The sequence below is a fragment of the Panthera leo genome, chromosome C1 (genome assembly GCF_018350215.1).
Source record: "Panthera leo isolate Ple1 chromosome C1, P.leo_Ple1_pat1.1, whole genome shotgun sequence".
In the NCBI taxonomy this organism is placed as follows: domain Eukaryota; kingdom Metazoa; phylum Chordata; class Mammalia; order Carnivora; family Felidae; genus Panthera; species Panthera leo.
In genome coordinates, this window is record NC_056686.1 from 43,708,018 (window position 1) to 43,726,665 (window position 18,648).

The following is an 18,648-nucleotide window of genomic DNA, read 5'->3' on the forward strand; positions in this document are numbered from 1 at the left end:
GACTTGACTGCTTGAAGCTGAAATTCAACTTCTCATTTAAAGCAAAAACAGAGCTGCCGAACGCCAGGCCATCCATCCCTCAAGAAGGTAAGGATTTCCAGCTAACCCGATCAATGAAATCCAATGTGGCCCCTTAACTAAAATCCCCCTACTCCATGGCAGGGCCTTCTTGGATTATTTTCCTTCAAAAAAAAAAAAAAAACAAAAAACAAAAAACAAAAACAAAAAACTATAATTTACACATGGAGTGTCTTTACTTTCCAAACCATTCAGAATTAGGGAAAGGGGGGAAAAACACGTCTGTTTCTATCTGAAACTGTCAAAATTAGCATTCAGTAATTAAAAATCACACCCTTTCTCTTAATAACCTAACCAGCATGATACAATCAGGTTGTGCCAACTCTTTAATCTAATTGACTAATTACAGATTTTAATTTAGTCAGTTACTGAACAACTGTTGACAATTTGTTTTCATTAGGGACAGAACAGAATAAATATTTAGGCTTCCAGTCACAAAGACTCCTGCGATCGGTTCTCCACCGTGACCCCAACTCCAGAGTGAGCTCTGGCTCCAGCAACACCCTGAGACACAGGTCCGCACAAGGCCCTCGAGTCACTGCTCGGCTCTGGCTCCAGGGGCACCTCACACACCTTCTCCCAGGTCCCTCTTAAGGCAAAAGCCTGAAATGCATCCCCAAAGTACAGGCAATCCCCCCATTCACACACGTCACTCACGAAGTGGCAAACACTTAAACGCTGTGAAGAAAAATAAATCCAACGCTGCATGTCACTGGCTTTTAAGCAACAAAATAAGTTAACAGTCAAAATAGGTTTGTCTGCGTTCACCTCCCTGGGAAGCAAACCGTCACTGACATCTTTTTTCTGTGGTTGTTTAAAGACATACGGTTACAGGTTTCTACTGAAATGATCCACACTTCTTTCAAAGTGCATTTTTACCCCACAGTCCCCAACTCCTAACGTCATCCAAAAGTTTATGAAACTGGCAGCATGGCTCAAAAGGAGGGAGGAGGCCCTGGGTTCAAATTCTGATTCCTTTATTTAATGACTTCATCACCAGTTAAGCCTCAGTTTCCCTGTCCAAAGGCTATAAAGATAGCCATTGCCTTGTAGAGAGTTACAGGGATTAAATGTCACGCCCACATACGGTGCCTGGCCCAGAGTAAACGTGTGACAAATGCTGGTCACCACGGTTTCAGAAATCACTTTTGTGTCCCTCACTGTCCCCATGCTACGGATTACGACACTGAGGCCCAGAGAGAAGACAATGGCCGATCGAACGTTACGCGGCTAGTAAGGGGGGCGGTTTGGTTGTGAAAGAGGATTTCTGTCCAGTGATCCATCTCCCACCCCCATCACCCACCCACCCCCCGCCACCACTGGATGTCAGCTCAGAATGGTAGGGAGCACGGTTCTTATTTGGGAGGGAGGGGGAGTCTCGGGAGCACCTGCTGGAGATGGGAGCCTTCTACACAGAAGGCTTCGTGCGCTCCTTGGGCCACCCATTCTTGCAGGTGGGTTCTCCCCACAGGGAAGCTCTGAGCGGCCTGCACTTGGAAGAATGACCCAGAGCAAACTCGGCATCATGACCCTTCCTGACTCCCTAGGGGAAAAAATGAGGCACCTCCCTCCACAAAGCCCAACCCTGGCCATCCCAGAATAAGCCTAGAAGGAGCCTCTTACATTGCTAGGTGAGTGGAGGAAGTGCAGAGGGTCATGGTCTCTTGAAAACTCCACTGCAGACTCTGAAGCATGGCTGGCATTTTTTTAGGCTCCACAAAAATCAAGTCTACCTCAACCGAAATGGAACCGAAATTCCCAACATGTTGTGTTGACTAGAATTCTACCAACCTGGTATGCTCACACTGGGTCCCCTGAGCTGGCAGGAAGCTCTAATCAGCAACTCTATAGTTCCTGTCTTTCCTACTTCTTCATTAAAATGGTGACTCGATGCATGCAATCTATTTGCAAATGAAATATTTTCAGGCATGGAGGCAGGTGTACGTGAAGAGAAGGGGAAACTCCTCCTGGTTGAGGTCACTGAAAACCAGCTGGGTAAGGCACCACCCGACCCCACAGGCAAGGCTTCAGCTTGCCCATCTCCCCGAAGACCCCCTCCAGCTACTCCTCCCAGTGTCAGTATCAAACTACCCTGGGCTGGGAGATGGGTCATCAGTTAATCAGGCCACAAAGATGTGGAATCTGGTACTGATTCTCGGGGAGGCAGCATGGTATGGTAATGAAGACCACTTTCATTTTATGTCCACCTTCAACATTACTGAATCCCTCTACTGCCTCCGTTTCCTCTTCTAAAAAATAGGAAGGAAAACCAAACTTAATGCGTTGGGCTGTTTGGAGTACAAGAAGAGATACAACCTAAAGGGCTCAGGGGCACCTAGGTGGCTCAGGCAGCTAGACGTCCAACTCTTGATCTCGGCTCAGGTCATGGTATCATGGTTCATGGGACTGAGTGTTGCGTCGGGCTCTGCGCAGACAGCACGGAGCCTGCTTAGGATTCTCTCTCTCTGTCTCTCTCTCTCAAAATAAACATTTAAAAAACAAAAAACCTAAAGGGCTCAGAACGGTGCCTGACAATTAGCACTCAAACTTGTTCCTTGTTCTCAACAGTTCTTACTTCCTGAAATGCAAAGAATAAATATCCTGTCCCCTACGTTGCCCCCAATGGACAAGGATTGAATAAGAATACTTTTCTCAAGGTCTCAGCACACAGTAAGTGCTCAATAAATACCAGTTTCCTTCGTTAAACAAATAACGAATTATTATTAAGCCACAGCGCCGTGGTTTAGGTAGTTTAGTTACTTATCCCTCGGCAAGAAACCGCCACCCCAACCTGACGGCTCAGCCTCCCGTGGAAGATCGCTGCTCCCTAAAATCGCGGCGGCCAGAGTCCAACACCGTGATTTTTACCTCATCTCTTCTCTTCAAGTTCCCTTTGACAAAGATGCTGCTAGCTAAATAATGCCAAAGAAAGTATGTGGCGACAGTCAACTAGATTTCAGTTCATTTTCTATAGCTTGGGGTCAGAATCGACTGATGCACTCTGGTGATCAAGTTTTCTGCAATTCCCTATTCCACGCATTAGCTCGCTGACAGAAATTCACCGCGGTATTTAAAGTGGCAGCCATCACAACTAACTCAAATTGTATTGGCTTCCCCGATGCTGAAATGCTCTGCTGAAACCATCAATTGGCCAATTCGGAGATAACGTGGTGGCTGAAATTCCCTGTCATGCTGTAAAATCCCCTTCCGAAGCGGCTCGCCAGCCCGGAGATCCGCAGCGACACCCGCGAGCAGAGCCGTGGGCCAGGGCGGCCTCGTGTAACACAAGTGGGCTCGACGAGCGGGAGCTGGCGGGCGGCGGGAGGCCAGCGCTGCCAAGAGGAAGGGCCTCCAGAGGGAGGATAACATTTGCTACTGGAAGCCTTCTAAAAGACAGCGAGAAAAGAACAGCAGCGTGCACACGCCCGACATCAGGCCTGCCCGCCGGGCCGTCTGCCCCCCTCGGCACAGGCCACGGATGGCCAAAGCCACAGGAAGCCCACGGCATCTCCCAAAGAAAGCTGCGAAATTCCTAACGGGCGGCACAGACACAGGCGCCAGCCTCGGAAGGAAAGGTTTTCTACACTCAGCGGCTGCCGCGGGAATCGGGTATCTGTCCAGCCGCGGACTTGCTGTGTTAACGTCCTACTCCGGCCCTCGGTGTCCCCCATCTGTTAACTGAGACACTGCTTCTTAATACACAGTCCGTGATCGGATGGTCTGTTCACATTCCAAAAAGACTTCTCAACAGGCGACCACCACTAACAAAAACCATCTTCACGCGCTCTCACCCGACTTCTAAAATGCTGGAGAGGCAGAAAAAAAAAATCCAGGCCTCGTCTCACATCATTTCGGATCAGATGAACCAAGGCTCAGGGAGGCCAGAGGACTTACCCACGGCTATCTGAAAGAATCAGAACTTGAACTCTGGTCATCCAAGTGCAAATCCCGGGCACCGTCCGTGACCCTGCCCTCATCCCCACCGCCAGCACAGAGCCAGGCATGCAGTGGACGCCTGGGAGCAACTGCCCGCCATCCACCGCCCTCCCGGTCCAGTCTGCAAAGCCACGCTCTGTCTATCCCAAGAGCTCTCAAAGCTGCAGCCAGCATCCCGGGCATGGGGGAGGTCTGCCACCCCAGAGCCTGCTCTCTCAAACAGCCTTTTGTGACGGGGAAGGAAGGATCAGAGGAAAGCCTCAGACAGGGGCCCCAGGGAGCAGCCGTGCTTCTTAAGGTCAGAGGACTGTGAAACAGAAGTGAAATGTCAGGCGCTTCACCCAAACACACAAAGAACGGGAGACACAAAGCCTGCCTCGGGAGCTGTGCAAACAGCTGTCACCGGGAGGGGACAGAGAATTTGGGAAGCTGGGCCAACCTGGGTCTGACAGGATGCCTGGAGACCTATTCTCAAGACTCTTGCCGTAGCCTGAGCCCTGCAGGTGTTCCGAAAGCACCCTCCATGGAGGGCCAGGACCCGGAGGAGGGGAGGCACGGGGAGCTGCCCTGTGGCCAGCCGGCAGGGACAAGCTGCAGACTTCAGGTGGGAGCTACTGCTCATTCAGCACTTGGCAAGCACCTGCCGGGCACTTTCCTCATGTTCTCTGCACAAAGAACAGGGCAGCAAACACCACTGGCAGCCACCAAGTGAGCCCTGAGGCACCAGTCTGGAAGTGAAAGACATGGTGGGGAAACAGTTCTCCCAAGAACCCTCAGAGGTGGGAATAATTCCCTCCTTATTACAGATCCGGAAACTGAGGTCAGCAACCGTCTGTCGCTTGGCTGACGTCACCCGTAGGTCGCAAGATTCCATCTCAGCCCCCTCTGAGCTAGCGGCTTTCAAAGTTTAGACTGAGACCCACAAGGAGGCAAATTTTACCTCGCAAACCCAGGACGCGACGTTTATTTACGGGCACGCATAAATCACTGAAAATAGAAGTTCCCCCAAACAATACTTACGCTTCCTCTGTGTGATACAGTTGTTTCATTTTTTGTAATTGCCAGTCGTGACCCACTAAGTTGATTTCCCAAGGCACTAATGGGTCACAACTCACAGTTTGCAAAACAATGTGTTACCATGTGCCACTTGTCCATCTCCATTAAAACGTGTATTTAACACGCTTGATCCCAGGGCAAGGATCAGACCTTTCTCACTTCTCAAGGCCCAGAGTCTAGCTCACCAATCTCGGGATTTATTCAAGACTCTGCAATAGGCCCCGGGAGTGGGGGTAGCACAAACAGGGTGAAGGTAAGAGCCCCTGCCCTCAAGAGCTTTTAATCTACCAGTTGGGAAGGGAAGAGATACAACCTTGACTCAAATCATCCTCCTGCCGGGCAGCAAGTAGCAAATAAGGACACAGAGTTCCTGGGGAGAGACAAAAAAGAAGGAAAAAAAGGAGGGGGTGTCCCCAGTGGGGGTGGTCCTGGCAGGTCTGGTGGGGAGACAGCCACATTCCAGGCTGGCATCTGCTCTACAGAGGGCCAGTGGGCAGGGGAGCAAACACCCCATCTCCGGTGGTACCAAGCAGGGACCACAGGAAGGGTCAGAGGGGGCAGGGGAAAATTCCAGACTCCTAGATCAAGAGAAGTGGCCAGCAGAGGAGAAAATGGACGCTGACCGAACAACACAGTCCAGCTGCCAGCCCAGAATGCCCATGAATGTCATCTCATTACATCCTCACAGTGCTGGGGCCGGTTTGGAGGCTGCAGGTGCGACCCTCACCCTCCAAATGCCCAAGGGTACTTGAAGAAGGTGGATTCAAAGCCACAGATCCAGAGCGCTAATCAACAGGTGAGGCAGCCTATGATGGTTCATGTCCACACACACACACCTCTCACACCAAGACCATTCTGCTGCTGCCTCCCTTTTGGCCATGAGAAAGCCAGGATCCACACAGGGCCCAAGGTTGAGGTCATGCTAGCACACTGACATGATGCTTATTCTGTGCCAGGCCCTATTACATACGGGATGTGTGCAAGCACATAAGGTCATTTAATCCCCACGATGGCCTTATGAGGTGGGTATACTCTATCAACCCCATTTTCTACCTGAGGAAACTGAGAAACAGAGAGGCTAATTAAAGCGCCCGAGTTTGCACAGCTTACAGGTGCAGCAAGGCAGCACGAAGCAAAGATAAATGTCCCAGATCCTGATTGGCTTTGTAGGTTTGAGACCTACCAGTCACCTCAGGTGGGGCATCTTTCCTCTCTGGACCTCAGTTTACCTATCTGTAAGATGCCTAGGTGACCTCCAGTTCCATCACTTGCGATCCCGCCATGTACATATACATTAAATACGTCTCCTGGCCGCCACCGAGAGCGGGACCGCTTGCTTACCTTCTCCCACCATCTGTCCTGACTGCATCCTGATCTCTCGAAAGACCAAGATCTCTCCGCACAAGGCTTTCTAAGTACTTATCACATCCTGGGCTGCATCTGTCTCTTCAACGAGACAGTGAGCAGAGCAAGCACTCAGTAATTCAGCTGGATCAACCCCGCGAAACTCAGCAGTGTCTTCTGCTCCTGGCCCGGGAGCCAAATGACCAATGTCTCACTCAAGCTCTGCAGGAAGTCAGAGGAGAAAGCAGCCACTGTACCAGCACTGGCTTCCCAAGGACCTGCCACGGAGACACATCCCCTCCCAAGCTCACGTCCTAAGGCTCCCTTCTGGGACTCCTTGCTCAATCAAAAAGTCAAGTGAGACCTGAGGCAGGCAAGGGTGGGATACGTACCAAAGGCGATGACAAGATCCCAACTTGCCGCTTTCAATCCCGTTCATCCCTATAAGCATCTACACAGCACATCACAGCACCACTGACCTCGCTAGACAGGTTTCCATGCCTTTCTCTCAACCACTCCATGGTGGGGCTGAGCAAGGACGACCCTTGTGCCTACTTCACAGTCGAGAAGGGACCCTGAGGAGTGAAGGCTCCCCCTGGTAACAAGGGGTGTGGGCCAAAATTTGAATCCAGATTTCTGCTGATGCCAAGTCGCAAGCCCCTCTGGGTCTTACCATTTCACTATGTGGGACGGGACGCCTCTGTCCAACACAGATAAGGGGTGCCGACATCTTAGGGGAGCATTTATCAGTGCCAGCTTGCGGTAGCACTGCCTACTCTGCCCCTTGCAGGGGTGTGGGGGGTGAGACAAGACAGCTGGTATGGAGGGAAAGACTCCATGATACATTCGGGGAGCCCAGGCACTGGAGAGCATCACTGGGAAATTCAAGTGTCCAGGTCCCTCAGTCAGCTTGCTCTCCCAGAAAAAGATGCTGTTGTCTCTATCATATTACAAGTTTTGGGGGGAGGGGCGCCTGGGTGGCTCAGTCGGTTAAGCGTCCGACTTTGGCTCGGGTCATGATCTCGCGGTCCGTGGGTTCGAGCCCCGCGTCGGGCTCTGTGCTGACGGCTCAGAGCCTGCAGCCTGTTTCAGATTCTGTGTCTCCCTCTTTCTCTGACCCGCCCCTGTTCATGCTCGCTCTCTGTCTCAAAAATAAATAAACGTTAAAAAAAAAATTTTTTTTTAATAAATAAATAAAATAAAATAAATAAAAGTTTTGGGGGGAAAAAAACCTTAGGGCTGCAAAAGAGACAGGAGATAAACTCACCAAGCACAAGCCACAGAGAGACAACCATCCCGCATACGTGATAGTACGAAACTCTCAAAACCACCACGCGAAGGGACCACCACTCGCCCACTCTACAGATGGGGAAACTGAGATCTGAAAGTCCACCCTGCCAGGAAATGACAGTGAGGAATGGAACTTAGGTGTGCATCCCAGTCATCAGTCAGAGCCCAAACCCTTCAAAACCCAGAGGATTCAAGACCCGGGTAGAGAAAAGCGTAACACGGGAGAGAAACATTTCTAAAACTCATCTCGCCGAGGCTACAGAAAACCCCATTACCCTGGCGAATCAAAAACAAACAATCGTTATTGTCTATTTGCTGTAAGCTCCTAGCAACATGTATTAAAGAAGTTTATGTGAATCATCTAATGCACTTGTGCCGTGGTCAGAATTATTACCAAGCTAAAAAAGATTAATTTTTCTAAATACTCTAAACCCTAGACGCTATTATAAAGGCTACAGCTAGTGTAACATTTCTGTTATCTTGGCTGACAGGCCCTCAAGCACACACACCTCCCTTCCATGGCTTTTCCCTCTTAAGGCTTAAAACACACATACACTCACACACAGAGGCAGGAAGGTCGAGGGAAGAGGGCAAGGCAGCCCTGGCCTGAGGTCTCCACCAGAGAACCTGCTTCCCTTGGAAAATTAAGACAGCCTAAGGGACACTTCGAGGAGGGCTGGGTGTCTCTGGCTCCTTCAGAGCAGTGGCTGGCACAGAACTAACTCTTGGTCCAAGTTTGCAAATGCTTAGCTAACAAAGATGGCATTATGCAAAGACGTGCACACAGCTGGTCTTGGAGTTCAAATGAAGTGACCACTGCCAAAAACTGTGTTTGGGCCCCTGCCACTCTACCCCCACCCCTCCCCCAGCCCCACCTCCTGCCTTGAAATAAAGGGCGAGGATTTGCAATTTGGGGTCTTGCCGCCACTTGAAACCCATTAAGGTGGCCGCACAGCCTGGGTTCTGGCAAAATGCAATTCCAGTTACTCATTTAGTGTTTAATTAGCTACCGATGGAGGAGCCTGGCAGCCTCTGGGGTTAGAGGAATTGCAGCAAACGGGGTGGGAGCCCCAAGAAAGGATGCAACACAAAGTCTAAGCTCCAAGGGGGGTGGGGGTGGGGGAAAATAACTGTGTTATGTTTTGTTTTTTTAATCTGCCACACAAGGGCGCCAAGGGTCAGAGCCAAAGGCAACTGCTATGAACTTGCCAGGACCTCTGGGCAGATGGCTAGGCTGGCTTATCTCTGGGGAGAGCACTCCCCAGCTCCTCGGGCCGGGCCTCAGCCCTTCCCCTCCCATTCTGCCCGCACTGCCGTCCTCTCATGCCCCTGCCCCCAAAGGGTTCTGGCAGGCGTGGACACTCCCCGCCTGGCAGGAACCCCAGCTCAGCACATCCAAGGAGAGCCCTCTCAAATATCACTTTGCTATTTCGAACCCACCAAGGACGCTGGACCCCTGCCACAGAGCCACAAATACCTCAGCTCTCGTCCACGCCTAGGCCTCTGGGGCACTTTCCTAATCCCCCCACCTGCCCCCCACTGCCTGGAGACAGGTTCACAGCTGGGGGCTAGGGGGTCAGCAGAGTCCTGTTGCAGAGGCACAGGGGTAAGGGAGCCAGCCCTGCTGAGTCGGGGGCTCCCAATGGCAGAGCAGAAAGGGACCTCAGGTCTTCAGAGCAGAGAAACTGAGGCTCAACACCAGCCAAGGTCATGGGATCCCATGTCTAGTACACTCCCCGAGTTCTTCCCCGGGAATCACAGAGGGGCTGGGGTTAGAGGCAGCAATCCCTGCACGTCCCAAAACCAGGCACAAAGTCTCCTTTGTGGGGACGCATGTATTTTCTGGAAGGAAAGGCCATAGCTTTTATCACATTTTCCCTGCCAAAAGAGCCACTGTACCATAACAAACTCCCTTCCCGAGCTCCAGTCCCATCTCTGCCAGTGACTCTGCAATTTACCTCTCAGGGGCTTCAGTCTAATTCTCTGCTGAATGCGTTTCTTCAGTGACTGTATAGGGGCACACTTGGGGTCAAATGCACAAACGTTCCCTCCGTTTAGCAGGAATTCTGTATCAAATAAGCGCCGTCAAAGGCTGACAGGTGGAACTCGAAAGACTAACATCTAGTCCCAGCTCTGCCCCCTGGCTACATGCCCTTGGACAAACTATCTAAACTCCAGGCCTCAGTTTTCTTATCTGTGAAATGGGGATGAAATCTAAGAATAAAACCTGGCCAGTAAGGCCCCCGTGAGGCCAAACCACAAGCATGTGCTGAAAAAGCGTTCTAAGAACTACGGTCACATGAGCAGCGCAAGGAGCCACCACTGCTCTCTGGCACCTTCGGCTCTGAAGCCAACCCCGGGCCCTGTCTACTCCACTCATTCCTTGCTGCCAAGAAAAAAACATACAATTAGCTACCTTAAGGAGGGAAAGGACTGCTGGTAGCCAAGAAGGCACCATAGACACCTGTTTCTAGCACCCCCACCGACCCTGGAGGAGAGCCAAGTGGAGAAGGCAGCCAGGACACCACTGGGCCCAAAGTAAGAGACACAGGTAGCACTGGGAGTGTCCGCTTCACAAAAGGAGGCCAGGACCCAGACAGCAGCGTCTAAGAGGACCCAATGGCACCCAAGGGCGTTCATCAATACTCTGAGACCCAACGCTCTAGCCGGGAGAGGAAACCACAGTAGAGTCCCCGTGAGCCTCCTCCCAGGGCCTCACGGCTGTTCTGACTTAAGGCAAACCAATTTCTCAGAAAAGTCCACTCGCGCACCAAATGTCCTAATGCTCCACGTTACATGCGGTCAACATCAGGGGCTCACGCTTACAGATAATGTGCCTAGTGTGTCAGTGGGGAAACAGACTGTGACTCAAATAAAAACTCACCAATTCAAAGAAAATTTAAACCCCCTCCCCTGAATCACCTGGTTCATTCCAGCTCCTACGGTCCGGCCTTGACGTGAGAGGAGCCTTTAAGACCCCTGGGCCCGTTGCCAAGAAGGGGAGACAATTTGCCAGGAACACAAAGTCATTTCCCCAAGCGAGTGGAGACCAGGATCTTCCCAGTCGAGGTCCCGTCTAGCCCAGCAGCAGTCGGGCACTCCCTCCTCACCCCTGCCCCTCACCAAGGCTTGAGCAGGTACCTGGGCTGACAGGCTCCCCCACAAACTATGGTGATCTGTGAATCATCTTAATTGAAAAAGGAAAGTCAGTTGCTGCCCACTCTTTTACAAGATGCCAGGTAACTAGCTAATGCACATTAGAGGCACCTGGCTCAAGATCACCCCACAAAAGTGAAGTCGCCAAAATAACATCTTCCAATATGCCATTGGCTATTCCAGGCCAGGTTACTCAGTGACCCCAAATTACCTATTTTTTCTTGCCCATAGTTCCTTAACCCCTTCATTCAATTAGCACCCATGCCTACTATGTGCAAGGCATTATGGGAGAGTTACACAGATGAATAGCTCTGTATATACATGAAAGGTCTCTGGCATGGAAAAAATTAATAAGCTGTGGTTGGAAAGACAAATCTGAATGAGAAGTCAATCGGAACAGGAGCCAACAGGGCACTTGCCATGGTCCTGCAGCACTGAGCCAGTGTTAGGAGCACCGATTCTGGAGTCAGTTATGGCCTGTGTTTGGACCCTCATTCTACCAGATACCAGCTATGAATTAACCTCTCTGTGCCTCAGTTTCCTCATCTGCAAAATGGAGGTAACAATTCCTTCTCTCACCTGGCCCCTGGCGGCTTGAAATGAGACTGAACCAAAGCACTCAGCAAGCACAAGGCCCCAGCCCATGGAAAGCTGCCAACAAGGCTCTGTATAGATGGTTTCCATGGGCAGTGAGATGGAGTGATCAAAGTGTGCAGAAAATGATCATAAAAGTTATCATAAAAGTCTACAAAAAAGTTTTAAAAAATGGCCAGGATTTGAATGGATAGGAGAGGCATGCATTCCAAACTAGAGGAAGAGTCTGGAAAGAGACAACAGCAATAATTCTAGCAAGCAGGAATGAGGGCTAACTAGACCGTAGCCATGAAAAAAGAACACATGAAGATTGGAGAAGGACAATGAGAAAAGAGAGTTCCTTTTCTTAATTTTCTCAAATTTCTCTTAATTTTCCAGTTGCTTCTCTGTCACCCCTGCAACCCCAAACCACCCCTTAATGCCTTCACAATACAGATGTTCCCTCCCCGTCCTCATTTATCACTCCCACACAACCTGCCTCTCAGACCAATGAAACCAAGTGGATTCCAACCTAGGAAGAAGAGTTTTGACCCCAAAATCCGCGAACTCTGGTCCTCAATCAGCGTGACTTCAATGCTTGGTAGCAAGTCTACGCCAACGTCACAGCATAATTCTGACACTATTCCTTAACAAATTATTGAAAGCAAACCCACGCAAGCTTTCACTGCCATCCATATTCCTTCAAGATGGCAGACCAAACCACAAATGGCCAGAACCTCACACCCTTTACCAGAGCACAAAACTTTGTTAGAAATTATTAACTTCTGGGGTGCCTGGGGGGCTCAGTCAGTTGAGCATCCGACTTCGGCTCAGGTCATGATCTCAAGGTTCCAGTTTGAGCCCTGCAACAGGCTCACTGCTGTTAAGGCAGAGCCTGCTTCGGACCCTCCGTTCTCTGCACACACACCCCACGCACACCCCCCCCCCCCCCCGCCCCACTGCCGGCTGGCGTACTCGCTCTCAAAAATAAATAAATATATTTTTAAAAAATTAACTTTTCTCACAGCTTGCAAAAGATAGCATAGACACCCTATATCAAGAGATTTATTTGACATAGGCATGTCCACCTCTCTCCCCAACTCTTAAAAATGAAACCATTTGCACAGCAAAGATTGGCCACACAGGAATCAGCTCTCCATAGGTTCAAAAAAAAAAAAAGAAAAAGCAAGACTTTTCCTAAGTAGAAAGGTCAAATTCACTAACTGTTTTTTATATGGCTAATGTACCTTCTGGCCTCCTCAGCCAACCTCCAGCTCAGGAAACCCTATGATCATCACCACAGATTTTCCCATTAAGAACCACACCATAAAAGAACCAGTCACCTCACCTTGCACTACTAAAAGTTTACCAGGCCATAAGTACCATTCACTAGCTTCTCTTTTGCAACCCTGGAGAGGGTACATGAACTGGTCAATTTCCTCAGCATTCTGTTCCAAGGGCATTAACTTTTCAGTCATAACAAAATTGCATCACGTTGAATATTCTTAAAACCAGTGAGCCTCCAGCTGAGTCTCTAACTCCCTGTATTTCAGGGGAAATCTTCACTGTAAAGATATTCATGGAAATGGGATTTGACCACTTGTGAAATGCAACTTAGGTTCCGGTGTCCTAAGTCAGTTTCAACCTCTGCACGCAGGGGACACACATGGCCTGGCCAAGTGGGTGGGCCTTGAGGACATTAAAAGAAACCAACTTCAATACTCTAGAGCTTGGAGACCATTCCTACCCACCTCATGAAAAAAGTACAAGATCAAATGAACCACCTCTTCTCTGCCTGCATGTGCGTGGCCATGCATACACACACACACACACACACACACCATCTACCAGGCCAATAGGAAGCAAACACTGGAAAGAGGCTGGGAAGAATTGCAGACACTTCCCCTTCCATCTCCCATCTCCCCAAGATCGTGTTTCATCTGATCATAAATTCTGACTCCAACCCATGTTTGGAATCCAATATTTTTTTTTGAGGGGCACTGCCATGGGAGATGGATATGCGGTAGACATCGCTCTTATAAGCGTTTCATAAATCTTAAGAAACTCATCCAGGTAGGGGATGAATGATAGCGAAGCAAGCACTATGATATGATGAAATTAACTACCTTCACAAGAACGTTCTGAACACGAGATTATGGAGCAGCCAAGGACCTGAAAGCATACATGGTCTTAGTGGACACAGCATGAGCCCCCCCAACACACACACATACATACACACACACACCCCCCACACACAACCCAAAACGTAATTGAAAAGACTGCTCCCTGGAAAGTAATGCAAGAGTCCATTTCACCAATGCTCACTCAAACACCCAAGCACAAGTTTCATAGTTGCTTTTCTGTTGTGGTGGTAGTACATTTTTGAATTAAACCAATACCAAGGAGGCTCGGTCTCTTCCCAGCTAACTGTCCACTCTGAACATAACCCTCACATGGCTGAGCCCTGATCAACACCATTTAATTCTCCAGATAGGTATCTACACTCTTTTGCATAATCACATTATGAAATACCGTTCACCAAGTTAGAACGGGGCAAGGGCAGCAGGGAGGGGAGCAGAACAAAAAGAAAGGCAAGGAGAAAACAAAGACCACTGCCAATTGGCTGTGTATTTGCTTCTGGTACTAGAGAAGTTAGAGCTCTCCAACCCTGTAATTATTGCCAGGATTAAAAATTTGTTACTCACGTAATCATGAAAGGCTTTTGCTTCACTCGAATGTTCACAAGTGTCTCGCCTTTCAGGAGCTGCACAGTAAAGGTCCCAAAATACGCTGCAAATCGAAACATAAAATAAGATCAGGTTACTAATTATCACTTGTGTCCCAACGACAAGTGCACAACGTGCAGTGCTAACAGCACCAGGTCTCCCAGAGGCTCAATCCCACACCCCCAGCCTTTATTGAGCAAACTCGGGCTTGAAAACAAAATGGACCGACTTCTTCTGGCAAGCCAGACATCTGTAGTAAGAGTGTCAGTTCTATCAGGTGCCTACCATGTTCTGGATGCCTCTCACCCACGACACTACCCGTAACTACCACGGTGTCACAAGGTGGGTGACTTTACCCCTACTTTATACACGGGGCAACTGAAGTTTGGACAGATCAGTACAAGCCGTCCACGGGGGAGCCCAGATAGGACACGTAGGAATGTAGATAAGAATCCACGCCTCCCCTTTCAGCTGTATTCCTCTCACCAACCCCCTCCCCAACCTAAACGGCTACGTTTCATAAAAAGGTTAAACTGTCAAAGTCAGGACTATGATTCATACGTGTAGCAATCTGGGTGACTGGCAAGAAAGGGAACCTACAGGTTCTTAATCCCAGAGCCAAGAGCCCACACCCCCGCCCCTCCCATCTCACCCCTACTCCCATCCAGGCCCTCCCCCAAGGAATTCTTATGCAAGAACCATTCCCCCACTCAAAGAATGCATATCAACTAGGCAAAGAAGAGTATGTTATAGACAACCAAGTATCTTGTCCTTTCATGTTGAAATAGCCCTCCTCAGAGAGGCCTCAGTCCACCCATCCAGAAAGAGGGGAGTAGGGTCAGGGGGGAAGCCTAGACCTCCCTGCCTCATCCCCCTCCAAGATTTTGTATGGTCATTCTAACACTCTGTATCACCTGAGAACAGACAAATCACCTGTCATCCAGTAAAACCTTATACAAACCCCAGTATCTGGTATTAGTAAGGGCCTCTGGGTTAGGAGCCCAAGGCCCAGGGCTGGGCACCCACTTGAAGGAAACGGGCCCCAGAGCCTAAGTCTGACTCCTGGTCTGGTGCTCCTGTCCCCATCACAAACAGCCAGCTCTGCCAGTGTCATCGGAGGAGCCATACCATTCAAGGGGTGTGAATCCCGTGGCCTGACCCTCTTAGAATCAGGGCCACTGCTTCCTCCCACCTAGAGAGCCTCAGCTCATTTGTCAAGTAGCGCAAGGCAACTTCTAACTAACCAGACCACAGCCACTCAGAGCCACCACTGCTCTCCACGTTCCTGGGGCTGAGACAAGGCCGGAGAAGATTGCGCGAGGGATTACGGATGGAATAAGAAAATCGGGGGCTTCTGGTAGCTGCAGAAGGAGGCTCAAAAACATTCCTTTCTGTCCCCTGAAGCTGCACACGTTTAACTCCCCCACACACCGAAGACTTCTAACACTAAAAACTCCGCAGCTCCTTCTCAGTAACTTCTACCTATGAGCCCAAGTTTCTGCAAAATTCACGACGATCAGACACACCAACCCCGCTCACACAGTCCTCTCCAAAAACCACCACAGAGAACCCATCACCCACTCCTACAGGTAGAACCCTTACGCCACAGCACGGCAGTTCCGAGGTTGGCAGAAGTAATTAAAAACTCATTTTCTCTGTGCAAGTTAGAACAGACACTTCATCCCCCCGCATTTCGATTCAAAGAAACTTGAAACAGTAGCCTGAACTGGTGGTCAGGTAAACGCGCTAAGATCCCAAGACATGGCACAGGGACCCTTCTGAACTCCCACCAAAATATCAAAAGCCACTCTGCTTTCTTGTCCTTTTCAAAAGGATGTCAAAGACTCCACCAATCGGTCCCGCAAAACATCCAGGTCTTACACTCACAGCAATTCACTCCTGCTGACCCCTAAGCCGCCTCCTGCCTGCTGCAAAACCGACAAGGAGATCACACCTGCTGAGGTCCCACCCTGAAGGGCCCCAGGAAAGGGTCACAAATAAGGCAGAGCCAGGAAACTACATGCACTCTGAGAGGTCAACACCAACCAGTTAAGGTTCTCCCTAAAACGAAACTTTGTGGCTTTAGGGATGCTGGGGGTAGGGCCCACAGAGGAGAGGAAGGTCCAATCAGTCTGAATCAGTATCTTTAAAGGAAGTGGCAGCCCCTTCTTGCTTTTTCTGAGTGTGCCTGGGAAAGGCCCCAGTAGATTTGCTCTCTCAAGGTTTCAAACTCACAGAAGAAAAAGGAAGGGACAGGCCAGTTGTAACACAGACCTGGTATCCTCTCCACCCCACCCCGCCCCCACTCCCTCTAATTAAAGCAGCATGCAGAACTGACAAAAATCCTTCAAGGTTTTTTCAAGCCCCTGCTTGGTACCCCAGACAGAGACAGAAAAGTAAGAGTTTCTGTACGAACACTAGGCACGATTTAGTCGGTTCTCAATAGGAGGAGAAAGAGAAGGCAAAAACTTCAGGCACCAGCCTCTCCTGCCCTTCTCCTCCTTCACCAGTTCTGGTCTGAGCGCCCGCAGGTGCCCTGTTCTGTGCCAAGACTGAGGGCTAAGGCATGGGGGTCTGTTCCACGCCTCCCGTCTTTGTTCACTAGCATCCTGGGCTCAGAACAAAACAAACACACAAAACTATCACGCAAACTTACCACCACCACGAGTGCAAAAACCCAGGCGGTTCTCCCAACGTGATGTTTTTTTCCCATCGAATCTGGAAAGCAGAGAGCAGAGACCACTTAGAGGAGCAGAGAGGAAGGGTGTGCTGGGGGCTTCCCAGAGCCAAAAGGCTGTGAAGACCAACTAACAATAAATGCCAAAAGGTGATAAAAATTCAAAATGGTGGCCACAGTGGCTGTTCCTGAAAACAAAGGCTCTAAGAATAGTGGGGAAGAGGGGGTGTCCAGAAATTGGATGGCTGGGGGGAGTTCCACTCACCTCTGACAAGAAGGTCTGTGCAGATTTCTGTGCTCCTACGTGCAGTAAATATTCGTAGACGTATAAAGCTAACCTGGAAAGTGGGCAGGGGGCACAAAAAGAGAGGGAAGACGTCAGATCACACGGGGCGCTCGCTTCTGGACCTTGCCAGCCGGCTTCCAGCCCTGTCTGCGCTGTCCCATTGTGGCCCCAACCAGAGGTGAGCAGCCAGCTCGGCCATGCCCTTTGGGGGTGGGGGGGGGGGGGGGGTACGCGGGTGGAAACAGTTATCGGGTGGGTACCAGGCGACGCATTGCCTCGAGCCGCGAGGGCTGGAAAGCAGCCCCCAAACTTGAACTTCCAACTGGCATCGGAGCCAAAACCACCTAGGTCTCTCAAACTCGAAAGCCTTCCGACCCCAGAGCCTCCCTCCTTTTCCCGACCCACTCGTTGCCACCGCCACCCTCTCCCTAGCTCTGTGGGTCTGGGGAGACTCAGTCCCGGACTCCGGGGTGCTCAGTGCGCTCTGGAGAGGGCAGCAAAGCGCCACCCTCACCACCTCCCCCCCAAGCAACTGTCCCCCAAGCCCAGGGCCAAGCCGGCGCCGCCGTCCCTGCCCAGCGCGGCGCCCGGGAGGGCGCGGGGCGGGCAGCGAGGCAGAGGGCAGGGAAGGGAGAGGGCTCCCGGCCGAACAAAGCCCCCGGCACGCACTCCTCACGCCGCGGGCGGACAAAAGGAGCCTTCGGGGCTGCAGAAGCCACGCGCCCCCTGCCCGCGCCCGCTGGGCAAAGTGCGGCCGCCGCGGCGGGCGCCCAAGCCGGCGCTCGGGACCTCGCCCACCCCTCTCCGCGGGCCCCCGCGGCCGGCACGCCCCGCGGCCACCAGGTGCCCCCTCCCCCGGCGGCGCCCCCCGACGCCCCGGCCTCCGCCGCCTCCCAACAATGGGCTCTCCCACGCCGCCCGCCGCGGCCTCGGGGAAGGGGCCAGGCAGGCGGCGCCCGACCCGGGGCGCAGCAGCCCCCGCCCGCCCACCTGCCTCCCACCGCCCTCCCGCAGCCCCGCGACGGCGCGGCCGCCACTTGGAAAATAGGGCTTACTTTTCCCGAGCCTGCCCGTCCGAGGGCACCGCCGAGCCTTTGCCTTTGGCAAACATGGTTTGCAGAGAAGAGGGCGCCGAGCCTCGCCGCCGCCGCCGCCGCTACCGCTCCGGCTGCTCCCGAGCTGTCCCCTCGCTCCCGGCCCCCTCCCCGGCCTCGCTCGCTCGCCCGCTCGCGCTCTCCTCGCCGCGCTCCCCTCCCTCCCCCCCAGGCGCTGGCTCCGCGCTCTTTCCAGCTGTCAAAGCGTCAGCCCCGGCCGCGGCCCCATCGCCCTGGAACTCCTCCCGCGCCGGCTCGGCCTGGGGTGCCGCTGCCGCCGCCGCTTGCCCGCCGGCCCGGCCGCCCGCTGGCTCGCTCGCGCGCCCGCCCGGCTCCGCCTGCGCCGCCCTCTGCGCCTCCGGCACCGCTGCCGCCGCCGCTGCCGCTGGTCTACTTGGAGCTCAACCGAACGTGGCTACCCGGGCGAGGAAG

General features: G+C 51.8%; 1 protein-coding gene across 4 annotated transcripts in view; it reads right to left on the minus strand.

Moving 5' to 3' along the window:
• SSBP3 (single stranded DNA binding protein 3) overlaps positions 1 to 18,338 on the minus strand; it is a 162,072-nt gene extending 143,734 nt beyond the window's left edge. For 2 of the 4 annotated variants that reach the window (XM_042951506.1, XM_042951507.1), the window contains exons 1-4: positions 18,178 to 18,337; positions 17,102 to 17,174; positions 16,816 to 16,877; positions 14,139 to 14,223 (exon numbers count right to left, since the gene is read on the minus strand). In XM_042951506.1, the coding sequence (XP_042807440.1) occupies positions 14,139 to 14,223; positions 16,816 to 16,877; positions 17,102 to 17,174; positions 18,178 to 18,233 (276 nt within the window). In that variant the 5' untranslated portion in view covers positions 18,234 to 18,337. Of the gene's footprint in view, positions 1 to 14,138; positions 14,224 to 16,815; positions 16,878 to 17,101; positions 17,175 to 18,177 lie in introns of all 4 variants that reach the window. The other 2 variants (XM_042951505.1, XM_042951510.1) reach the window with 2 other exon arrangements.
• Between the last annotated feature and the right edge of the window lie 310 nt (positions 18,339 to 18,648).